Source organism: Culicoides brevitarsis, chromosome 3 (assembly GCF_036172545.1).
Source record: "Culicoides brevitarsis isolate CSIRO-B50_1 chromosome 3, AGI_CSIRO_Cbre_v1, whole genome shotgun sequence".
Taxonomy (NCBI): Eukaryota; Metazoa; Arthropoda; class Insecta; order Diptera; family Ceratopogonidae; genus Culicoides; species Culicoides brevitarsis.
Window position 1 is genome coordinate 27,163,122 of NC_087087.1, and position 17,490 is coordinate 27,180,611.

Consider the following 17,490-nt stretch of genomic DNA (forward strand, 5'->3'; position numbering starts at 1 on the left):
TATGAAGCCAGTTAAGTTTTCAAAATAAAGTGTAGCTATAAAAAAAAGTGTCAAAAAAGGTTCAAAATCGGTGTAAACAATATTTCTCAGTATTTTCTGGTGAACGTTTTGACATAAATTTAATTTTTACAAAAAAAATGGAAAATATTGGAAAAAGGCAAACATACCATAATAAGAAAAAAAAACGTAGACATTTAAAAGAAAAAAAAAAAATTGTTACAAAAAGAGTCGGTTTTTAATTTAAACAAAAAAAAAATTAAATAAAAATTTTTGTCTGTATTCCAAAACTTCCGTCTCTTTCTGTTGTGTTTTATATAATTTCTTATTCCTAATTTTTTGTTCTTTTAATTTTAATTTCTTATCAAAAAGTCATATTATTTGGTTCAATTCAATAAAAATATTATAATTTTTAAAATAAAAAAGTTTTTTGTTTTTTTTTTATATGTTTTTTTTTCAGATTTTTTTTTTAATAATTTTATTTTAGGAAAAAAAATATCAAGGCAGTGAATATCAATTACTTAAACTTAGGAAGTGGCCTTCATTCTGACAAAGAAGAAAAAACTTTTTTAACACGAATTTCCTAGACGTTCAAAACGTTTTTTAAAGGAATAAATAATCAAATATTTTAATATCAAATCAAAAAAAAATGTAGTATTTTTCACACATGGAACTTAGAAGTATTAATATAGAAGAAAAAAAGGAAGCTTTGTACGAATTAATGATAAATTAAAAAATAAATAAAATTTAAAGAATTTTGCGTATTTTAAAGAATTTTTTGATGAATATAAGAATTAATTAAGAAGAAGTAAGTATTTTATGGATTTTTTTTTTATTAAAAGACCTAAAAAAAATTTATGAAGTTTGTTTCGTATTTAAAAAAAATTATTAATTAAAAAAAATAAAATTTAGATAAAACTTTTTACAATTAATAATTTTTTTAAAAGAATTTTATCGAAAATTTCTAATAGAATCATTTCAAATCAATAATTCTCATACTTTTCATAAGTTTTCATATAAATTTTCTGAAAGTTTCTAATAAATGTTCTAAAAAGAATTAGATAAGTTTTTAAAAGATTCAACAAGTTTTAATTTTTGTGAGTATATAAATGGTCTATTTTGAAAATTTTATTTTTTTTTTGTGAATAATTTTGAGATATTGAGAAATTTCCCTTAATTATAAAGGTTTTTAGGCAATTTTCAATATAAAAAAATAAGAAAATTTTATAAGTTTCATGATAAATCTTACGATAAGAAGTATCAAATTTAAAACAAAAATTATTTTTTTATAAAAATTAAAATTTTAATAATTTTATTTTAAAAAAAAGCTGAGGCCGCTTTTAAATTTTCTTTTGCTCTTGATTTTTAGGTTTTTTATAATTTTTTTTTTAATTTTCGAAAAATTATTTTTAGAGAAGAAAATTCTTGCAAAAATGTCATCATCAGTAAAAAAATTAAAAATAATTTAAATTCCTTGAAAAATTATGAAAATAGACCAAAAAACTTTTTTTTATTGTTTCTTATTGTATTTTCGACTTTTGAAATGGGGCATGGGAAAAAAAGTTCAAACAAAATTTGGAACGGCCTTATTTCAAAAAACTATTAATCATAAAAAAATTAAATATTTTAAAAAACTTGATCTTATTAGAATATTTTTTAGTTTTGAGAAATTTTAATACATTTTTAATAAAAACTAACTGACTTTAGCGTTTTAGGTTTTTAAAATGTAATCGAAATAAAATTTTCATACAAAAGTACCCCAATCGAAATACAGTAAAATCTCTTAAAATGGGCACCTAAAATTCATGAAATTACCAAACTTTTCTTATTTAATTTAATTTTTTATATTTCTGAAATTTTTGATGAATTCGTTAAATATTTTTTTATTTTACAAAAAAAAAAATCTTTGAGAAATTCAAAAATTTTAATTTATTTAAATTTATAAAAATTTTCTGTGTTTTACAGTAAAAGCTTATTTTATAACATTTTTTATAATTCATATAATTTAATTTAATTAATTTATAATTTTAATTTAATTTATAATTTAAAAAAAAATAAATTTTTGGTTGAAACTTCAACTATAAGTTAGGTGCCCAATTTCAAAATAAAAGATTCAGATTTCATCATCTTAGGAGGTTTCACTGTAGTTAAACTTGCCTTTTTTCTAATTCAAAAATTAAACATACGAAAGCCAATTGAAGTCAAAAAAACCAAAACATTCGCGAAGAAAATCCTGACGCACTGCAAAAGACAAAAACCCACAAAATCTTTGACAAATTTTGAATCGAAGCTATTTGGAGGCCTCCATAAAAAGAGCTTTTGCCGCTGTACTTCACCTTTAGCATAGGAATGCAAATATTTTTTAGACGAAAAACACTTTAGAAATAATGGCTGGACTCCAACCGATTATAAATGAATTCTTCGAAGTTCCCATCGTTACGAGGTTCTACATTTCCAGTTGTGTCCTGACAACGTTAGCTGTGGTAAGAATTCTCTTCGACGTGGTTTGGATTTGGAAAAAATAGAACGAGTGTCACTTTTCCGCATCGAGACCACGTCATTGTTGACAAAATTTAATTTTTGTGTGTTTCAGCAACTGGATATCATTACGCCGTTCCAGCTGTACTTTAATCCGACGCTAATTATTTATCAGTATCAGATATGGCGTTTATTCACGACTTTCCTGTTCTTCGGCACCATGGGCTTCAGCTTCTTCTTCAACATGATTTTCGCCTACAAATATTGTCGGATGCTCGAAGAGGGCAGTTTTCGGGGACGCAGCAGCGATTTTGTGATGTTGTTCGTGTTTGGCGGCACAATTATGGTCATTTTTGCGTTTTACGGCAAACAATTGTTCCTCGGACAGGCATTTACGATAATGCTCGTTTATGTGTGGTCGCGTCGAAACCCATTTGTTCGCATGAATTTGTTTGGCGTGATGAATTTTCCGGCGCCGTATTTGCCGTGGGTGTTGCTGGGCTTCTCCGTTATCCTCGGAAATACCATTTGGATTGACTTGATGGGCATGGCTGTTGGACATATTTATTACTTCCTCGAAGATGTGTTCCCGAATCAACGTGGTGGCTTCAAAATGCTCAAGACACCGAGATTTTTGTGAGTTTTTGAGTGAAATTTATTAAAAAAATCATAAAAAAATATTTTTTTTTAATTTTTAGACAAACCCTGTTCGATGAACCAACGGAATATACGCCACTTAATTTCGAAATTGGCGATGACAGACCCGGCGGGTTTAATTTCCAGCCCAATCAAGGCGAGAACGCACAAGAAAATGCCGCAAATAACCAACCAAATAACAACAACAACAACAATAATCAACAAGCGCAAGAAATTCTATAGTCCAAGTGTTTTTTTAGAAGATAATTGTTGAACAATTTAATTATTAAAAATAAAAAATGAACGAAAAGACCGACTTTGCTTTCCAAAAAAATTACTTATAAAAAAATCTGTATATAAAAAAATAATTTATGAATAAAATTTAATAAAAACGGATCATGGCAATCAAAAACTACTTTTTTTTCGTTTCAAGAATTAATCTAATTTTTTAATTTTTATTTTAATTTGATTTCTAAAGTCAATTTTCACTTTATGACTTCCCCTCTTCGATTTTGTCAAATAATTTATGGAGAAAAATTAAAATAATTAATCAAAAATAACAATTTTTGACATTTTTTAATACTTTTTGATTGAAAAATGACAGAAAAGGTCATTTTACATTAAAAAACAACAAAAATGCCTAAATAAAAAAATTTGTATTGAAATTTATATAGAAAAAATTTGAGTCAAGTAACTAATTATTTTAAATAATTTTTTTTTTAACATTTCAATATTAAAAAAAATATTTTTGATAAAATTAAAAAATTATTTTTAATAAAATTAAAAAATTATTTTTAATAAAATTAAAAATAAATTTAATTTTAATTTTGACTAAAATGACAAATGTAACAAAATATCGTTAGACTTCCAAAAATATCATAAAAAATTATAATAATATTTATTTTTTTTCTTTTAATGGCCTGAATTTAATAAACAAAAAAAAATAAAAATTTAATAAAAACTACTTTTTTTTTGCGTTTCTCGAATTCATACAATTTTATTTTATTTTTTTAATTTTTTTATAAACAAAAAAAAACTGCGATTAAAATTTACTTATAATACCTAGGTAGGTTGTAGTAGTTCAATTATTTGTTCATTATTTTAATAGGTTTGCTTAAAAATTAATCCAATAAAGTCCGCGTGATTTTTTTTTTTTTTTTGATATTATTCTCCTGAGTTGTCAGCTACAGTGGCCAGCACTACAGTAACGTCATCCGGTTTGCCGCCAATCGCATTTATGTTGTTCTTTCGCGCATTCATGGCAAAGGGAGACAAGAATTTGCTGTCGAACGATAATTGTCGCGCCATTAGAGCAATTGAGTTAGCACACATTTGTAATTTAACTGGGTCACAGACACCTTCAACCTGCAAAAAAAAAGTGAATATTTGTTTACAAAGTGATTTATTTTTGTGATTTTCTCGTGATGATGTCATCTGTGGTGCGTCTCGTGATCGTTAATTTATTGCAAATTATTTGAGTTTATCGATTATCTGAAGGTTTTAGTTATTTTTTGATGATTATAAAGATTAAAAAATTACAAAATTTTCAAAATTAGGCTAAAATAATTATCAAAAATTAATTCGACCTACTAATGAATTTTTTTTTTAATTTTTTTAAGATCGATATTTAATATCGAATATTAAAAATTTAAGAAAATGTTCAATTTTCGACAAATTTTTGAAAATAAAATTTTAAAAAAGATAAAAATATAAATTTTAATTTTTTCAAAAGTCAATATTTTTGAGTTCCTTCAAATTTTTAGCACATAAAAGCTCAGTTTTTCTTACTTTCTCGAAAATAAAAATTATAAAAAATTTTAATTTTGCTTAGAAATCAAAGAGTTAAGTCAATATTTATTTTAATTTTCAAATTTTTGAATTAAAAAAATAAATTTTTTTTTGAATAAAAATTTTTAAAATATATCAATTTTTCTTAAAATTAATTTTTTTTTTCAGTGAAAAAAAAATAAAAAAAATATTTGTTTTCAGAAAAATATTTTTAAAATTAATTTTAAACATAAAAATATTTATAAAATAATTTTTTCTTTAAATCTCCTAATTTTTTACATTAAAACATATAAAATCATTAAAAATTTCGAAGAAAATTGAACTTTTTTCTACTACTCAATACTCATTATTCGATAAAATTTCTTATTTTATGCTTTAAAAGGTCCATAAATTGACAAAATTTCATAATTCTGAGACAAAAAGTCCTTCAACAGATAATTTTTGGCTTAAAAAACTCATCTTCTCATTAAAAAAGTCCCTAATTGTCTTATTTCAATTATTTTTGGCATTATTCTTCTCGGCCCACGTTAATGACGTGACATGACAATGAATATTTTAATTGATTGTTTGCAAAAAAAAATCATCTTGAATCAATTTTACTCAATTAAAGAGTGAAAAAAATAAATTTCGTTGTTGTTTTTCTCAAAATTTTTAATCGCCAAGAAAATTTTCTCAATTTTAGGTCCAAAAAAGTTGTTTTTTTCCAAAAAATTGATCATCAAGCAAAATTTTCTGAACTCAAAGCTCAAAAAAGTCCATTTTCTCCCATAAAAAGTCGAAAAAAAAATTAATTACCTGTGTTAATGTGTCCAAAAGTATGCTACTTGGTACATTATCAAACACCCCATCTGTCGCTACCATAATTACATCTCCCTTTTGCACGGGAAAACTAATTTCATCGGCAGACTCGGGACGATCACTCAGCACATCGCTATTATGGAAGGGCGAACTCAGCTGGTACGGCGTATTAAAATAATGCGTTTGTTCCTCCGACTGATGCACAATGTTGCCCTTTCGCACCACAAGGAACCCGCTGTCGCCAATATTCGCGGCATAGAGCATATTGTTCTCCTTGTTGAGAATTAGCACGCATGCTGTGCTGCTGCCCATGATGGGATCCTTTTGCTCGAGCAATTCGTTGTAGCTACTGGCGATCAGACTCACGGGACGTTCAGGATTGAAGCTCGACGATTGAACGAGACGCGAACACGTGCTCATGAGGAAGGAACTAAACTCTCCGGGATCGATGCCGTAATTTCGCCAGCCACCAACGCCGTCTGCCACACCTATCAAAGACGAAGAAATCGATGAAAATTTTCCAAAAAAAAGTTATTTTTAACTACGCGCCGACACAAATCTTTTGTTATTTTTCGCTCATTATTTGCAAAACAATTTTTTTTCGCAAGGTACAAAGGTGCATGCATCTTGTGACCATCATGCAAATGCACTTCTATACGACGACGAAGGGTTATGTAATCAAAACAAATTAGATTTTTCGTCGAAAAACTCCCGAAACTCACCTATCACATCAGCAACACCGGGTTTCTGGCAAATAAAGTACGCATCGTCGCCATACTTGAAGTTCTTTGGTTTATTTGAGCTAATTTTCGACTGCAAAAAGTTCTTCGCGAAGCCACATGAAACTGGAACATACAAAGAAAAAAGTTAAATTTCACTTTTAGCATAAAATTTCTCTTTTTTTCCGCCGTCAAATGCTCCAAAAATGCCTTTTCCACGGAAAAACAAGTGTTCGAGGACATTTTCGGGACTTTGCGAACGTCGTAAATCCTCACCTGCGACTAATCTGAATTTTCTGCTCCCATCGAGTTGTGTGAAATTTTGGAGAATCGTATTTTTGATTGCCTTATTCAGGAATCGCGCTACACTGAATGTCTGCATCATCGTTGAGTATCGCGTCGCACAATTTTTTCGCAATTTTAGACGGTCATTCGGGTGAAAAATGTATGAAAATCGTAAAAATTTTGGAAATTATCGATAAATGCGTTTCATTTGAATGGTTCACGAGTGACACAGTTGCGATGACCAGATGGTATTAAATTTTATCGAGGAGACGATCATGTGGTTCCCATATTTTTTTTTTTTTGAATTAGCGTAAAAGCGATTTTTTGAGTTGCCGACGACTGGTAATTTACTTGGAATTTTGATATATTCGAGAAATTTTATTATTTTTTTCAAAATTTTCCAAAATTTTACATTGATAATCACATTAATTAATAATTACAAGTCACTTTTTTATAAGCAGAAAAATTTACATCAATGTATTTTTTAAAGAAAGTATAATTTTTACCCATATCTAAGTTATGCAATGAATCTTACACGACGTATTTGAGGATTTTTTTAAAAAATTTAATAAGATTATTCCGAAATTTTCTCCAAAACATGCTCGTAGCTTAAATTGACTAACCACAAAAATTTTTAAAGAGATTCGTGAAGTAGAACTTGAGTTAAAGCGTTACAAAATTTGTATGGATTTCGAATTTCATCTAGATTTGAAAATCCATACAAACTTTGTAACGCAATAACTCAAGTTCTACTTCACGAATCTATTTGAAATTTTTCATAACGTATTTCTGCTGACCTTCAGTAGGTTTTCAAGTAGAAAAAATTGGAAATAAGTTTGAAAAATTCATAGAAATTACGAAAAATGTTGTGAGAGCTTCATTGCATATCCAAAGGAGCATATCCATATATTTGAAAATCTGCTCTAAAATTTTTTTCAAGTTTTTGTTATTGGTCAGAATGAGCTACGAGAAGGTTTTGAAAAAAAAAAATTTGAAAAATTATCAGAAAATTCGTGAAAAACTAAGAAAATAGTTTGTAAGCTTCATTGCATAAATTTTGGAGCATAAAATTAATTTTTTATAAGATTATATCAATTGCATACTTTTAGGATAAAAAAAAACTACAAAATTAAAACAATTTTTTACTTAAAACCTAAAATTAATCAAAATTCTGAAATATTGAATACACAAAATTAAAACAAAATCACATCATGTTATAAGACAGTTTTATTTTTCATTTTATTTTTTGCATTATGAAACTATTTTAACTTTTTTTCATGCGTTTTCGTTTCGTTTTATCGCTTTAAATAATACTTAATAAAGTTCAATAGTCATAATTATCACAAAAAGTTCATCACTTAATAAAATTACGTTTCTATTTTTTTTTGTTGGTATTTTTTACACATATTTTTTTTTTTTGAGAAATTAAAAACAGAGAATAAAAGTTTGAGCTAATAAAATTTTGCGGTTTTTTTTTTACAGTGAAGATTCTTCTTAAAAACTAATCAAATAAATTAAAAATCCTAAAGTTAAAAACATGCCGGTGACGCATCCAACAATCACCAATTGCTGTTGCTCAGATCAGTGATTTGTGTTGACTCCATACGTTCCATCGGTGGTTTACTAAAAAAAATTAAAATTTTTTAATTATTTTTTTTTATTTTTAAAAGAATTAAATTTAAAAAATTAAATTAAATTAATTAATTAAATAAATTAAATTAAATTAAATCAAAAGTTTTATTTAATTAATTAATTTTTAATTTAAAAATTATTTAATAAATAATATTTAATTTTTGAAAAATAAAATATAAAAAATTAATTTTTAAAATTAAATTAAAAATTAATTAAAATTATTTTTTTTTAATTTTTAATAAATTTTAAAATTAATTTAATAAAAAAAATTAAATTTAAATTTTAAAAAATTTTTTTTTTAAAAATTAATAAAAATTATAATTTTTTAAAAAATAATTAAAATTAAAATTATTTTTAAATAATTTAGGTATACAATTTTAAAATAAAATTAATTTTAAAAAATTTAAATTAAAAATAAATAAATTTGATTTTAATTTTTTTTAATCAAATTAAAATTTCTTGAATTAAAAAAAAATTATCAATTTTTAGAAACTTACGGCAAATTTCTTGATGTAACCATTTTGTGAAGAGACTTTCCGTGTGGCGGTGTTTGCAATTGAACAGTGGCTGATTGCGCATAAGACGCTATACTCGACGTGGAATCTTGCGAAATGGATCTCTGCATGTGCGCAGGTGCAAATGGCCGGCGATTACTGAACGGATAACGCCACGGAGATTTTGGCACTTCGTTTTGGAAGCCGCGATTATCGAACGCTGACTGTTCATTGACTGTGGGAAGTTGATTGGCCTTCGACGAAAGACGTCTGTGGAAGAAAAAAATCATTAAAATCAAAATTTACGACAAAAAACTAAAATCTAACCTCAAAATCCTCGTTCCCAAACTCGGAGGATCCTCCAAACCACCTTTGCTGTTACGTTTGCGGTACCGAACATCATGCGATTCCTCGAGAATTACATGTCGATCGTATGGCGTGTCATAATAAACCTCCAAAATTGTCGTAAATCGATGTGGCCAGATCAGGTCGATGATGGAAATGATAAAGCCAACGGAGAAACTTAGAGCTCCCGCGACAATTACGAGCCAGAAACACCAACCAAAGTGGAAAAAGATGCGACTGCCTTCAATGACGATCACCAAAGGGCGTTTCGGGACCATCATATAATAACCGAATGCAGTTCCGAGCAGCAATAATCCCGTTAACGTCATCATGTAAGCGCCATATCGTGGCACAGCGATGAGTAACAAGTTCATAAGGAGCCACGAAGAAAGTGAAGCCCTAAAAAAATTTAAAATTTCTTCAGTTTTTAACGATTTTTTAAGTTTTTCAAGGAAATTCTCACCATAAAAGAATACTCGCGTAATAACCAGCTGCTCGATATTGTCCTCCCCATGAAAATCCTTCTTGTCCCAAGCTAAAATACTCAGCAATGGTCAAGATGGGATACGGCAATCCACGTTTCAGGGCTTTTTTGTAGCAATTTTCCATGTCGTTCGCGGCATCCCAGGTAAATCTTTCGTTGAAATCGATATCTGTTTGTGTCATGTTATCTAAAGGCAATGCTAAAAAGAAAATTTTAGTAACTTTTCAAATTTTTCCTTAAAATCAAGTAAATTCTCACCTGTTAACGTTACATTGATATGCATCAATCCAATATGAGCTCCCAATTTCGCCGCTAATTTCTCCCGCGAAAATGCTTTGTAAGGCGCCACAATGTTCGTTTGGGCCACGTGCCATGACGAGCCGAGACGTGTCACGAGAATCACGAGTCCCACGAATAAACTGAGCGTAACTGTGACAAATGTGGAAAATTTCTGCTTTCGCACTCCGGGAAATATGACTAAAAATGCTAAATATAATGTGGCAAAAAGGACGCAAACGGCAACGAGGGAGACGTCGCCCGTCACGGGAGTACGATTCGAGAAGGAATATAAAGTGGGCGCTCCATCGTCACGGAACGCATCGAACCAGCCTTTCATAATCGAGGCAGTTTTGAATTGGAGGTCTGAAAAAAAAAGGAAAGAAAAGACAAAAAGTGAGTGAAGTGATTGAAATTTGTACTAAAAGTTGTTCTAAAAAGTTCAAATTTTTAATTGAAATTGTTTTAAAAGTCACTAGATTTGCCAAAAATTTTTACTAAAAATCAAAATTTTACAATAAAAGTGGCTAAAATTGTTCTAAAAATTAATATCATGCTTAAAAATTGTTTCAAAATGCAAAATTTTTTCTAAAAGTTGTTCTAAAAAGTCAAAATTTTAATTGAAATTGTTCTAATAGACGAAATTTTTACTAAAATTGTCCTAAAAATCAAAATTTCGTAAAAAAAAATTGTTCTAAAAATTAACATTTTTTTAAAAATTGTTTCAAAACTCGAAATTTGTACTAAAAGTTGTTCTAAAAAGTTCAAATTTTTAATTGAAATTGTTCTAAAAGTCACTAGATTTGCTAAAAATTATTCAAAAAGTCAAAAATTTGTAATAAAAATTGCTAAAATTGTTCTAAAAATTATTATTTTATTAAAAATTGTTTCAAAACTCGAAATTTGTACTAAAAGTTGTTCTAAAAAGTCAAAATTTTTAATTGAAATTGTCTTAAGAGTAAAAATTAGAGCAAAAAATTATTCATCAAAATTTTAATAAAAATTGAAATTGTTCTAAAATTGTCAAAACTCGAAATTTGTACTAAAAATGTGTCGAATTGAAAGTTTAAAACTAAATTTGTACTAAAAATTGTTCTAAAATTAAAAATTTATATAAAAATGGTTTTAAAAGTCCATGATTGTACTAAAACTCTTAGATAAGTCAAAATTTATTTAGAAAAAAATTTTCAAAGAAATTCGAAGTTCTAAAAATCCAAATTTGTACTAAAAATTGTTTCAAATGTCAAATTTTTATTAAAATTTATTTTTAAAATTCAAAATTTGTACCAAGTGTTTGTAAAAAAAAAATCAAATTTATACCAAATTAACTTTAACAGTAGTACTAATAATATATACTGTACTAAAATCTGTATTAAAAATAATTCCAAAAGTCCATCGTCATTTATTAATATTTAAAAAACAAACAAAAAGATATTTATCTCATTCCAAAAAATAAATTAACTCGTTAAATGTCTTATCGACAACATCTTTAATGTACAAAAAATATCATTAGAAGACGGAACGAGACCGTAAGACTTCAACTAATGAAGCATTATCTATGCCAGTCATCACTGAATTAGGTAAGGTCAATATTTGCGTGTTACAAAAGTGTGTCATGACAATTTGCATCTTGAATCTTCGAAAAAAAAAATCGATACAAGAACAGAAAAACTGTACCAACTGTCTTCATTCAATATAGGTTTAAAAGTCGATGAACTGCGAGTAAACTGAGTCATTAACTGAAGGTTTCGTACTAACTAACCGAGTCATGTATCCTCTTCTGTTCTCTTTATTCTATTTTTATTTCGAAGATCCGGTTCTGTGGCTTGGAATTTTTTATTTATTGACTCGCATTTTTTATAATTCGCAATAAAATTACTTTTTTATATTTTTTTCTCGATAAATTAACTCATTTAATAATTTCGAATAAGTAACCACGAAATGTCGGTTTACTTCCCATTTCCTAGTTTCTAGTCACCTTCCCTAATTTTTTTTGTTAGAAACAATCGAATGCATTGTACATTCAAACATTTTTTTTTCTCAATCAACCACTTGAACTTTCAATTTCTTTCGATTCGCAATTATTTATTTTATATTTATTGTGATAACAAACGAAGTCAAGCCACAATCCGGAAGAAAAACTAGTTTTATGCCATACTGTGCGAACAACAAACAAACAAATTGAGAGAATGAGAGAGCGAGCTGCTCATTCAGCTGTTTCAATTAATTGCTAGAAACAAAAAAAAAACTTAAGTAAACTAGTTCGAACGAAATATAGAATGCTACCGGTTTCGCATAAGTATTTGTAGTCTGACTGACTCAATTCACTCAATACAGTGAGTGATCTTACTGAAGGTCGGATTCCTCAGAGCAATTAGTTTGTTTTGCGAAAAAAAAAATTGGATGCGCGGCATGATGAATGACTTCGCGTTGTTTGAATATTAATTTTTTGGTTCCATCAATTCCAAAGTTTATTTTTTGTTGTTGTAATTTTCTGAATGAAACGTGGATCACGATCTAACCGACATGCGCTTCGCAGCTCTGGAAAAATATTTGAATTATTTATGAGAAACTAGCTGAAAAAGACCTAAACGCTTGAACAAGTGAGAAACTTGTTGTTATTTTATTTTATTTTTTTGAAAATTTTAACAGGAAGTATCATTCAGTAGTTTGATTGTTGTCTCTATTTTTTTTTTGTACACTTGAGAGATCACTTGATCAAAGAAATTTTTTATTATTTAAAAAAAAATACGACTCGTGATTTGCAAATTATTTTATATGAAATATTATCTGCACTTTGTATTCACAAATAATGTTCACATTTTTACACATTTTATAAATAAATAAAAAAAAAATTTTTTTTAGCGAAAAAATAGCAGTACGTGACTCATAAAATGTGTGCAGCATGCGACCATGAATTCTCTATATAAATCATTGAATAAACATATTTTTATTATTTTTTATATTGTACACTTGTTTTTACGCCATTTTAATTTTTCATTTTATTTTTTATAAATTTATTTTTTTAAACGTTCGTAGATACTTGAAGACTTCCTTTTTTATTAAAGTATTTTTTACACTTGACTTTTCATTGAACTGTTTCATTGAACCGGAGTTAAAGCAAAAGAAGAGTTGTTAACAAGTTTTTAACGAGCTCTTGAGAGTCATTCAACTCTTAGGGTTTTTTTGAAAGAAATTGTATGGTTGTGACTTAAATTAGCTTAAAAAGATAAAAAGATTAACTTTTTAATTTCAAAATATTAATCAAATTACGAATTTTTGTAGAATTCAAAGCTAATAAAGAGCTCCATAAAAATTTATATGATTGTGACAGTGGCTAAAAATCTGTAAAGTTCAAAAATTAAGTAACATTAAGCTGAATTTGCTTTAAAAATGGACACTTAAAAATTTCTGTAGGGCATGGGCGTTCCAATTCTAATTTTTGGAGTGTAACTAATCCGAAAAGTTTGCCTTTTTAGGTTTTTGCACAAAAAATAAACAAAGATTAAATAAGCCATTCAATTCAAAAAATGAAGAAGTTGATCAGCTTTAGGTAGTAGACTAAATTTTGTCTCTTTTCTGAAATTTTGCCTTTGGCAATTTTGCGGTATATTAACTTTGCTTTTGTGCTATTGGAGCAAAAATGTTTGCAAATTTTTTATTTTTAACAGGAACAAAATTTGACAGCTGGAAAGGTTTTTGTTGAAAATACTAAATTTTACTGTTCGATAGTTAAATTAAACGAGTAGTAAACTTTTGTATTTTCAACAAAACTTTTCCAGTTGTCTTATTTTGTTCATGTTGAAAAATTAAATGGCTTTTGCTATTAGGGTTGCTTCGCAAAAAGATTAATTAATGAAAAATCATTAATTCAGCAAAATTTGATGGTATAAATGAGTAGAATGGGTTATAGGAATTCAACAGATTGCAGAATCTGTCATTCAGCAGAAGAAACAGCAGAGCACATTTTATGCGATTGTCCTTATTTGGAAAACAAAATAATGTTGCTTTTAGGAAGCACGAATGGTATAATTGAACCTGAAGAATTTAGAGACTTCGCTCTGAAAGAAATATTTTCTTTCTTAAAGAGCGTCAGCACGGTTAAAGAAGAATATGGAACAGGTTAGGAAGAAAGAAAACCAACAGAAAGCCCTTTTTTGTGTGCTCAGGTGGTTCACTATATAGTCATCATCATCATGGTTTAGTTGTCATCTTATTGAAATTTGTTAAGAAGGTTTAAGGTTTGAGAAAGATTTAATAAATTTCATAAAGTTAGGTTTGAGGATGCATCACCGTGGTCCAAAGAGTATTGAAAATCGTATTGAAATAGTATTGAAATAGTGATCACTCTATAAAATTTAATCTTTTTTAGGAATTATAGAACGTGAAATAACGACAGTAGTATTTCATCGAAAAAAAAAATGGCATGAGATTTTTTAATGGTTTTGTAATATTTAGGCCTAAACTAGTCCAAAAAACCTTAATTCAAAATTCTGGAACGAACCAAACGGTTTTTCGACATTTCTTAGTGCATTTGGGTTAATTCAAGTACCTCTTTGACATACCCGATCTCACTAAAAATGCATAGAAACACTTTGGTTCGTTTTAGAATTTTAAATTTAGGTTTTTTGGACTAGTTTAGGCCTAAATAATACAAAACCATCAAAAAATCTCATGCCATTTTTTTTCGATGAAATGCTGATATCGAGTGATGTGAGGGGACGAAAATCATCGAGGAGGCTTTTGAAGATTTCACTTCTCTCCAACGAAAGGTAAGTTGTATTAAAGCTACCGACTTGTAACTTGGTTCAAATGTTAGGTTTAATCTTAAATCTTTAAGAAATGGTCAAAAATAATATAAATCACATCTGTGCCAAGTATTAGAACGAAAACTTCATGAATTTCTCAAAATTCTAAGGAAGGAAAAAGTTTTCTTAAAAAAGTTTCCATAACTTTCTAACGATATCATTGCAAAACTTTCAAAAATAACCAAAATTGCAAAATTAAGCTAAACTATTCTGCAGTTTTGGTGATTTATGAAAGTACGAAGTTAATTATTCCCGTTAGAAAGTTACGAAAACTTTTCTAAGAATTCCTTAGAATTTCAAAAAATTCATGAAGTTACCTATTCTAAAATTTGACCCACACGTGATTTTTGCTCATTTCTGAAAGTCATATGAAAATCCTTTATGTCACATTACTCAAAGACCCAATTTAGATTTTTTTCACTAATTTTCACCTAATATGACACTGATACAAAAATCATTAATCTCATCATCATCTTAAATGTCACACATCTGTCACTTTTAACATTTGGGTGTGAAAAATGCTCTTTAACTGTTTTTTTTTTATAAATTTCACTTTCAACACCATTTTAGTATGAGCTCCATAGGTACTGATAAACCAATTATTACTACATTACAACAACAACAACAATGCGGCGGCAACAGTGTGTAATACTTAGTAGGTAATAATAATAATGGTAGAAATACAAGAAATTTCAGACGTAACATGTACAGAGAGTAAAATGAGCGGATGGCGTAATCGTACGTAACACGACGATGACGAAGCCAACATACTACTTTTTATTTCGTGTGTTTCATGGAGTATAAGTGCATGTCGGAGAGTAAACAGGAAAAATTTCACTTTCATTTATTTTTTTGTACTTTTTTTGTTGCAGTTCACTTGCATCAGTTTTGTTTTTTTTTTTTTCATAATAAGGAAATCACATCTACGTGACATAACACACGCGCAGTTCTCGAATAATTTTCGGATATTTTGAATATTTGTCACAAATTAAAAATTCAAATTTATGCAGTGTTTGGATTTATGTTGAAGGGCATCTCAGAGGAGTGTCTCTCTCACTTCTTATGATTTTATCGGTCAGTAAAATAATAATTATGAAAGCAATAATATGGATGAACTAAATTCAACATAATTAACATCATTTTTATTGTTTTGTTTACACGAATCGTTGCCTGCATTGTTTTTCGCTCCGAAACAATGGCAATAAAAAATATATTCTTTGATGTAGCTTGTTATTGCGCTAAAACACTGCCATTATATAATTGAGTCCCCATTTTTTTTTCGGTTATTATTATTATTTTATTTCACTTGTCTTGTCATTTTTTCGCGATTGTCTTTGCACTGTTATTTATGGACCGCACAATTCTTGTTTATTTTTAACATTTTTTTTTTTTGGTTCAGGGCTCAATTTTTATTCGTTGCCAAAACACGTGAAATTGACGATTTTTGCGAATATTGTTGTAAAGCGTTTCTAACGAGACGAGCAAATTAAGATGATGAGTTGAGGTAAAAACCGGTTATTAGTCCGAAAAAATGTTCTTAAAAAAATTTTGTCATAAAAACTGTTGTTGTTATTTTGTATATTCGTCGAATTTGTTGAGAGTTGACATCCATTTTAGGTTTGTGCGTCATCTTTTATTTGTTAGGAACTGTTATTCCTTCGTGGCTTTGTTACAAGAATCGTTGCTTAAAAACTTTTGAAAGGGATTTAACGCACAGTTTAATAAATTTTGAATGTAAATACCTCGCCTTGCTAAATAAATGCACTTTGTTACAATAATAACAATAAGCTGGCAGAAATATATTCTGGTTATTTGTTTTTTGCAAAAGAAAAATTGTAACAATGCGAAAAAGTACACGCTCACTAAGTTTGGTTTCTCGAAAAAGTAGTCACCGTGTCGCGTTTTGAAACAATTCTTAAAAAAATTTTTGTTTGTCATTTTGTCGGATTTTGCGATGTCTAGAACAGATACTTTACCACAATTTCAATAACTTTGTTCACAATTTAATCTTTTCAAGTATCAAACTTTTTTTTTGTTTCTACAACAACGACGACGACACGATTAGTATTCGCTGATGAGAAAAATAAAATTCAACATTTGAACAACAGACGACGAACGCGAGATACATCCGTCCGATGTTAAGTAAAGACGATGACTGAATCTCAAATGAAAAAACTATACAGCGTGTCGGAGTGTGAGTGTGCACAGCGTAAAAGTCAATAGGTAAGTACTTACTGTCTGTCTATCTACTACACTAGGTGTAGTGTTATTCCGCATCTCTGTTTTTTTTCGATACACTACATAACTACGTTTGGGTATCAATACATATAGGTAAGTTGAGCATACATTCGGATTTGGATTGAGTGTATGCGGCTATTTTGCTATCTGCATCATAACAATGGAAGTAATTTTTTGTACATTTTTAGGGAAGAGTTGGAGGTGTTGGCGGTGTCTGTCTGAGGTAAGTTTTAAACTTTTTTCTTTTTCAAATTGTAACCGGTGACAGGTAATGTTAATATTAATGTTTCGTTGGTTACAGGGGAGAGATGTCACTTTTGTGGCAGAAAGAAAAGAAGATAGACGTACTGGAGATATTCTGGATAATTTTGGAAGAATAAAGCGATTGTTTAATTGATTGATTGAGTTTTCATAGTCATTGGGGTTACATTTGGCATCCCTTACGGGATTCAAATCCGCGACCTTTGGATTAGAAAGCCGATTATTAGACGACATCAAATCTAGGATGGAAG

General features: G+C 28.4%; 3 protein-coding genes across 3 annotated transcripts; 1 reads left to right on the forward strand and 2 right to left on the reverse strand.

Annotated features, from left to right (window-relative positions):
* The first annotated feature begins 2,178 nt into the window (after nt 1-2,178).
* On the forward strand, nt 2,179-3,508 carry LOC134833960 (derlin-2). Its single transcript, XM_063848469.1, has 3 exons — nt 2,179-2,480; nt 2,591-3,111; nt 3,174-3,508. Exons 1-3 carry the CDS (start codon nt 2,385-2,387, stop codon nt 3,352-3,354), a joined length of 798 nt encoding a protein of 265 aa, XP_063704539.1. The 5' UTR covers nt 2,179-2,384; the 3' UTR covers nt 3,355-3,508.
* Nucleotides 3,509-4,180: 672 nt separating this feature from the next.
* Nucleotides 4,181-6,933, reverse strand: LOC134833125 (protein phosphatase PTC7 homolog). Its single transcript, XM_063847346.1, has 4 exons — nt 6,693-6,933; nt 6,420-6,542; nt 5,695-6,185; nt 4,181-4,476 (listed from the first exon to the last, which is right to left on the reverse strand). The coding sequence occupies exons 1-4, from the start codon at nt 6,799-6,801 to the stop codon at nt 4,276-4,278; spliced, it is 924 nt and encodes a 307-aa protein (XP_063703416.1). The 5' UTR covers nt 6,802-6,933; the 3' UTR covers nt 4,181-4,275.
* A 977-nt stretch (nt 6,934-7,910) lies between these two features.
* Nucleotides 7,911-16,872, reverse strand: LOC134833958 (dual oxidase maturation factor 1). Its single transcript, XM_063848468.1, has 6 exons — nt 16,717-16,872; nt 9,915-10,298; nt 9,636-9,855; nt 9,155-9,571; nt 8,831-9,097; nt 7,911-8,324 (listed from the first exon to the last, which is right to left on the reverse strand). Exons 2-6 carry the CDS (start codon nt 10,270-10,272, stop codon nt 8,261-8,263), a joined length of 1,326 nt encoding a protein of 441 aa, XP_063704538.1. The 5' UTR covers nt 10,273-10,298; nt 16,717-16,872; the 3' UTR covers nt 7,911-8,260.
* Nucleotides 16,873-17,490: the final 618 nt, after the last annotated feature.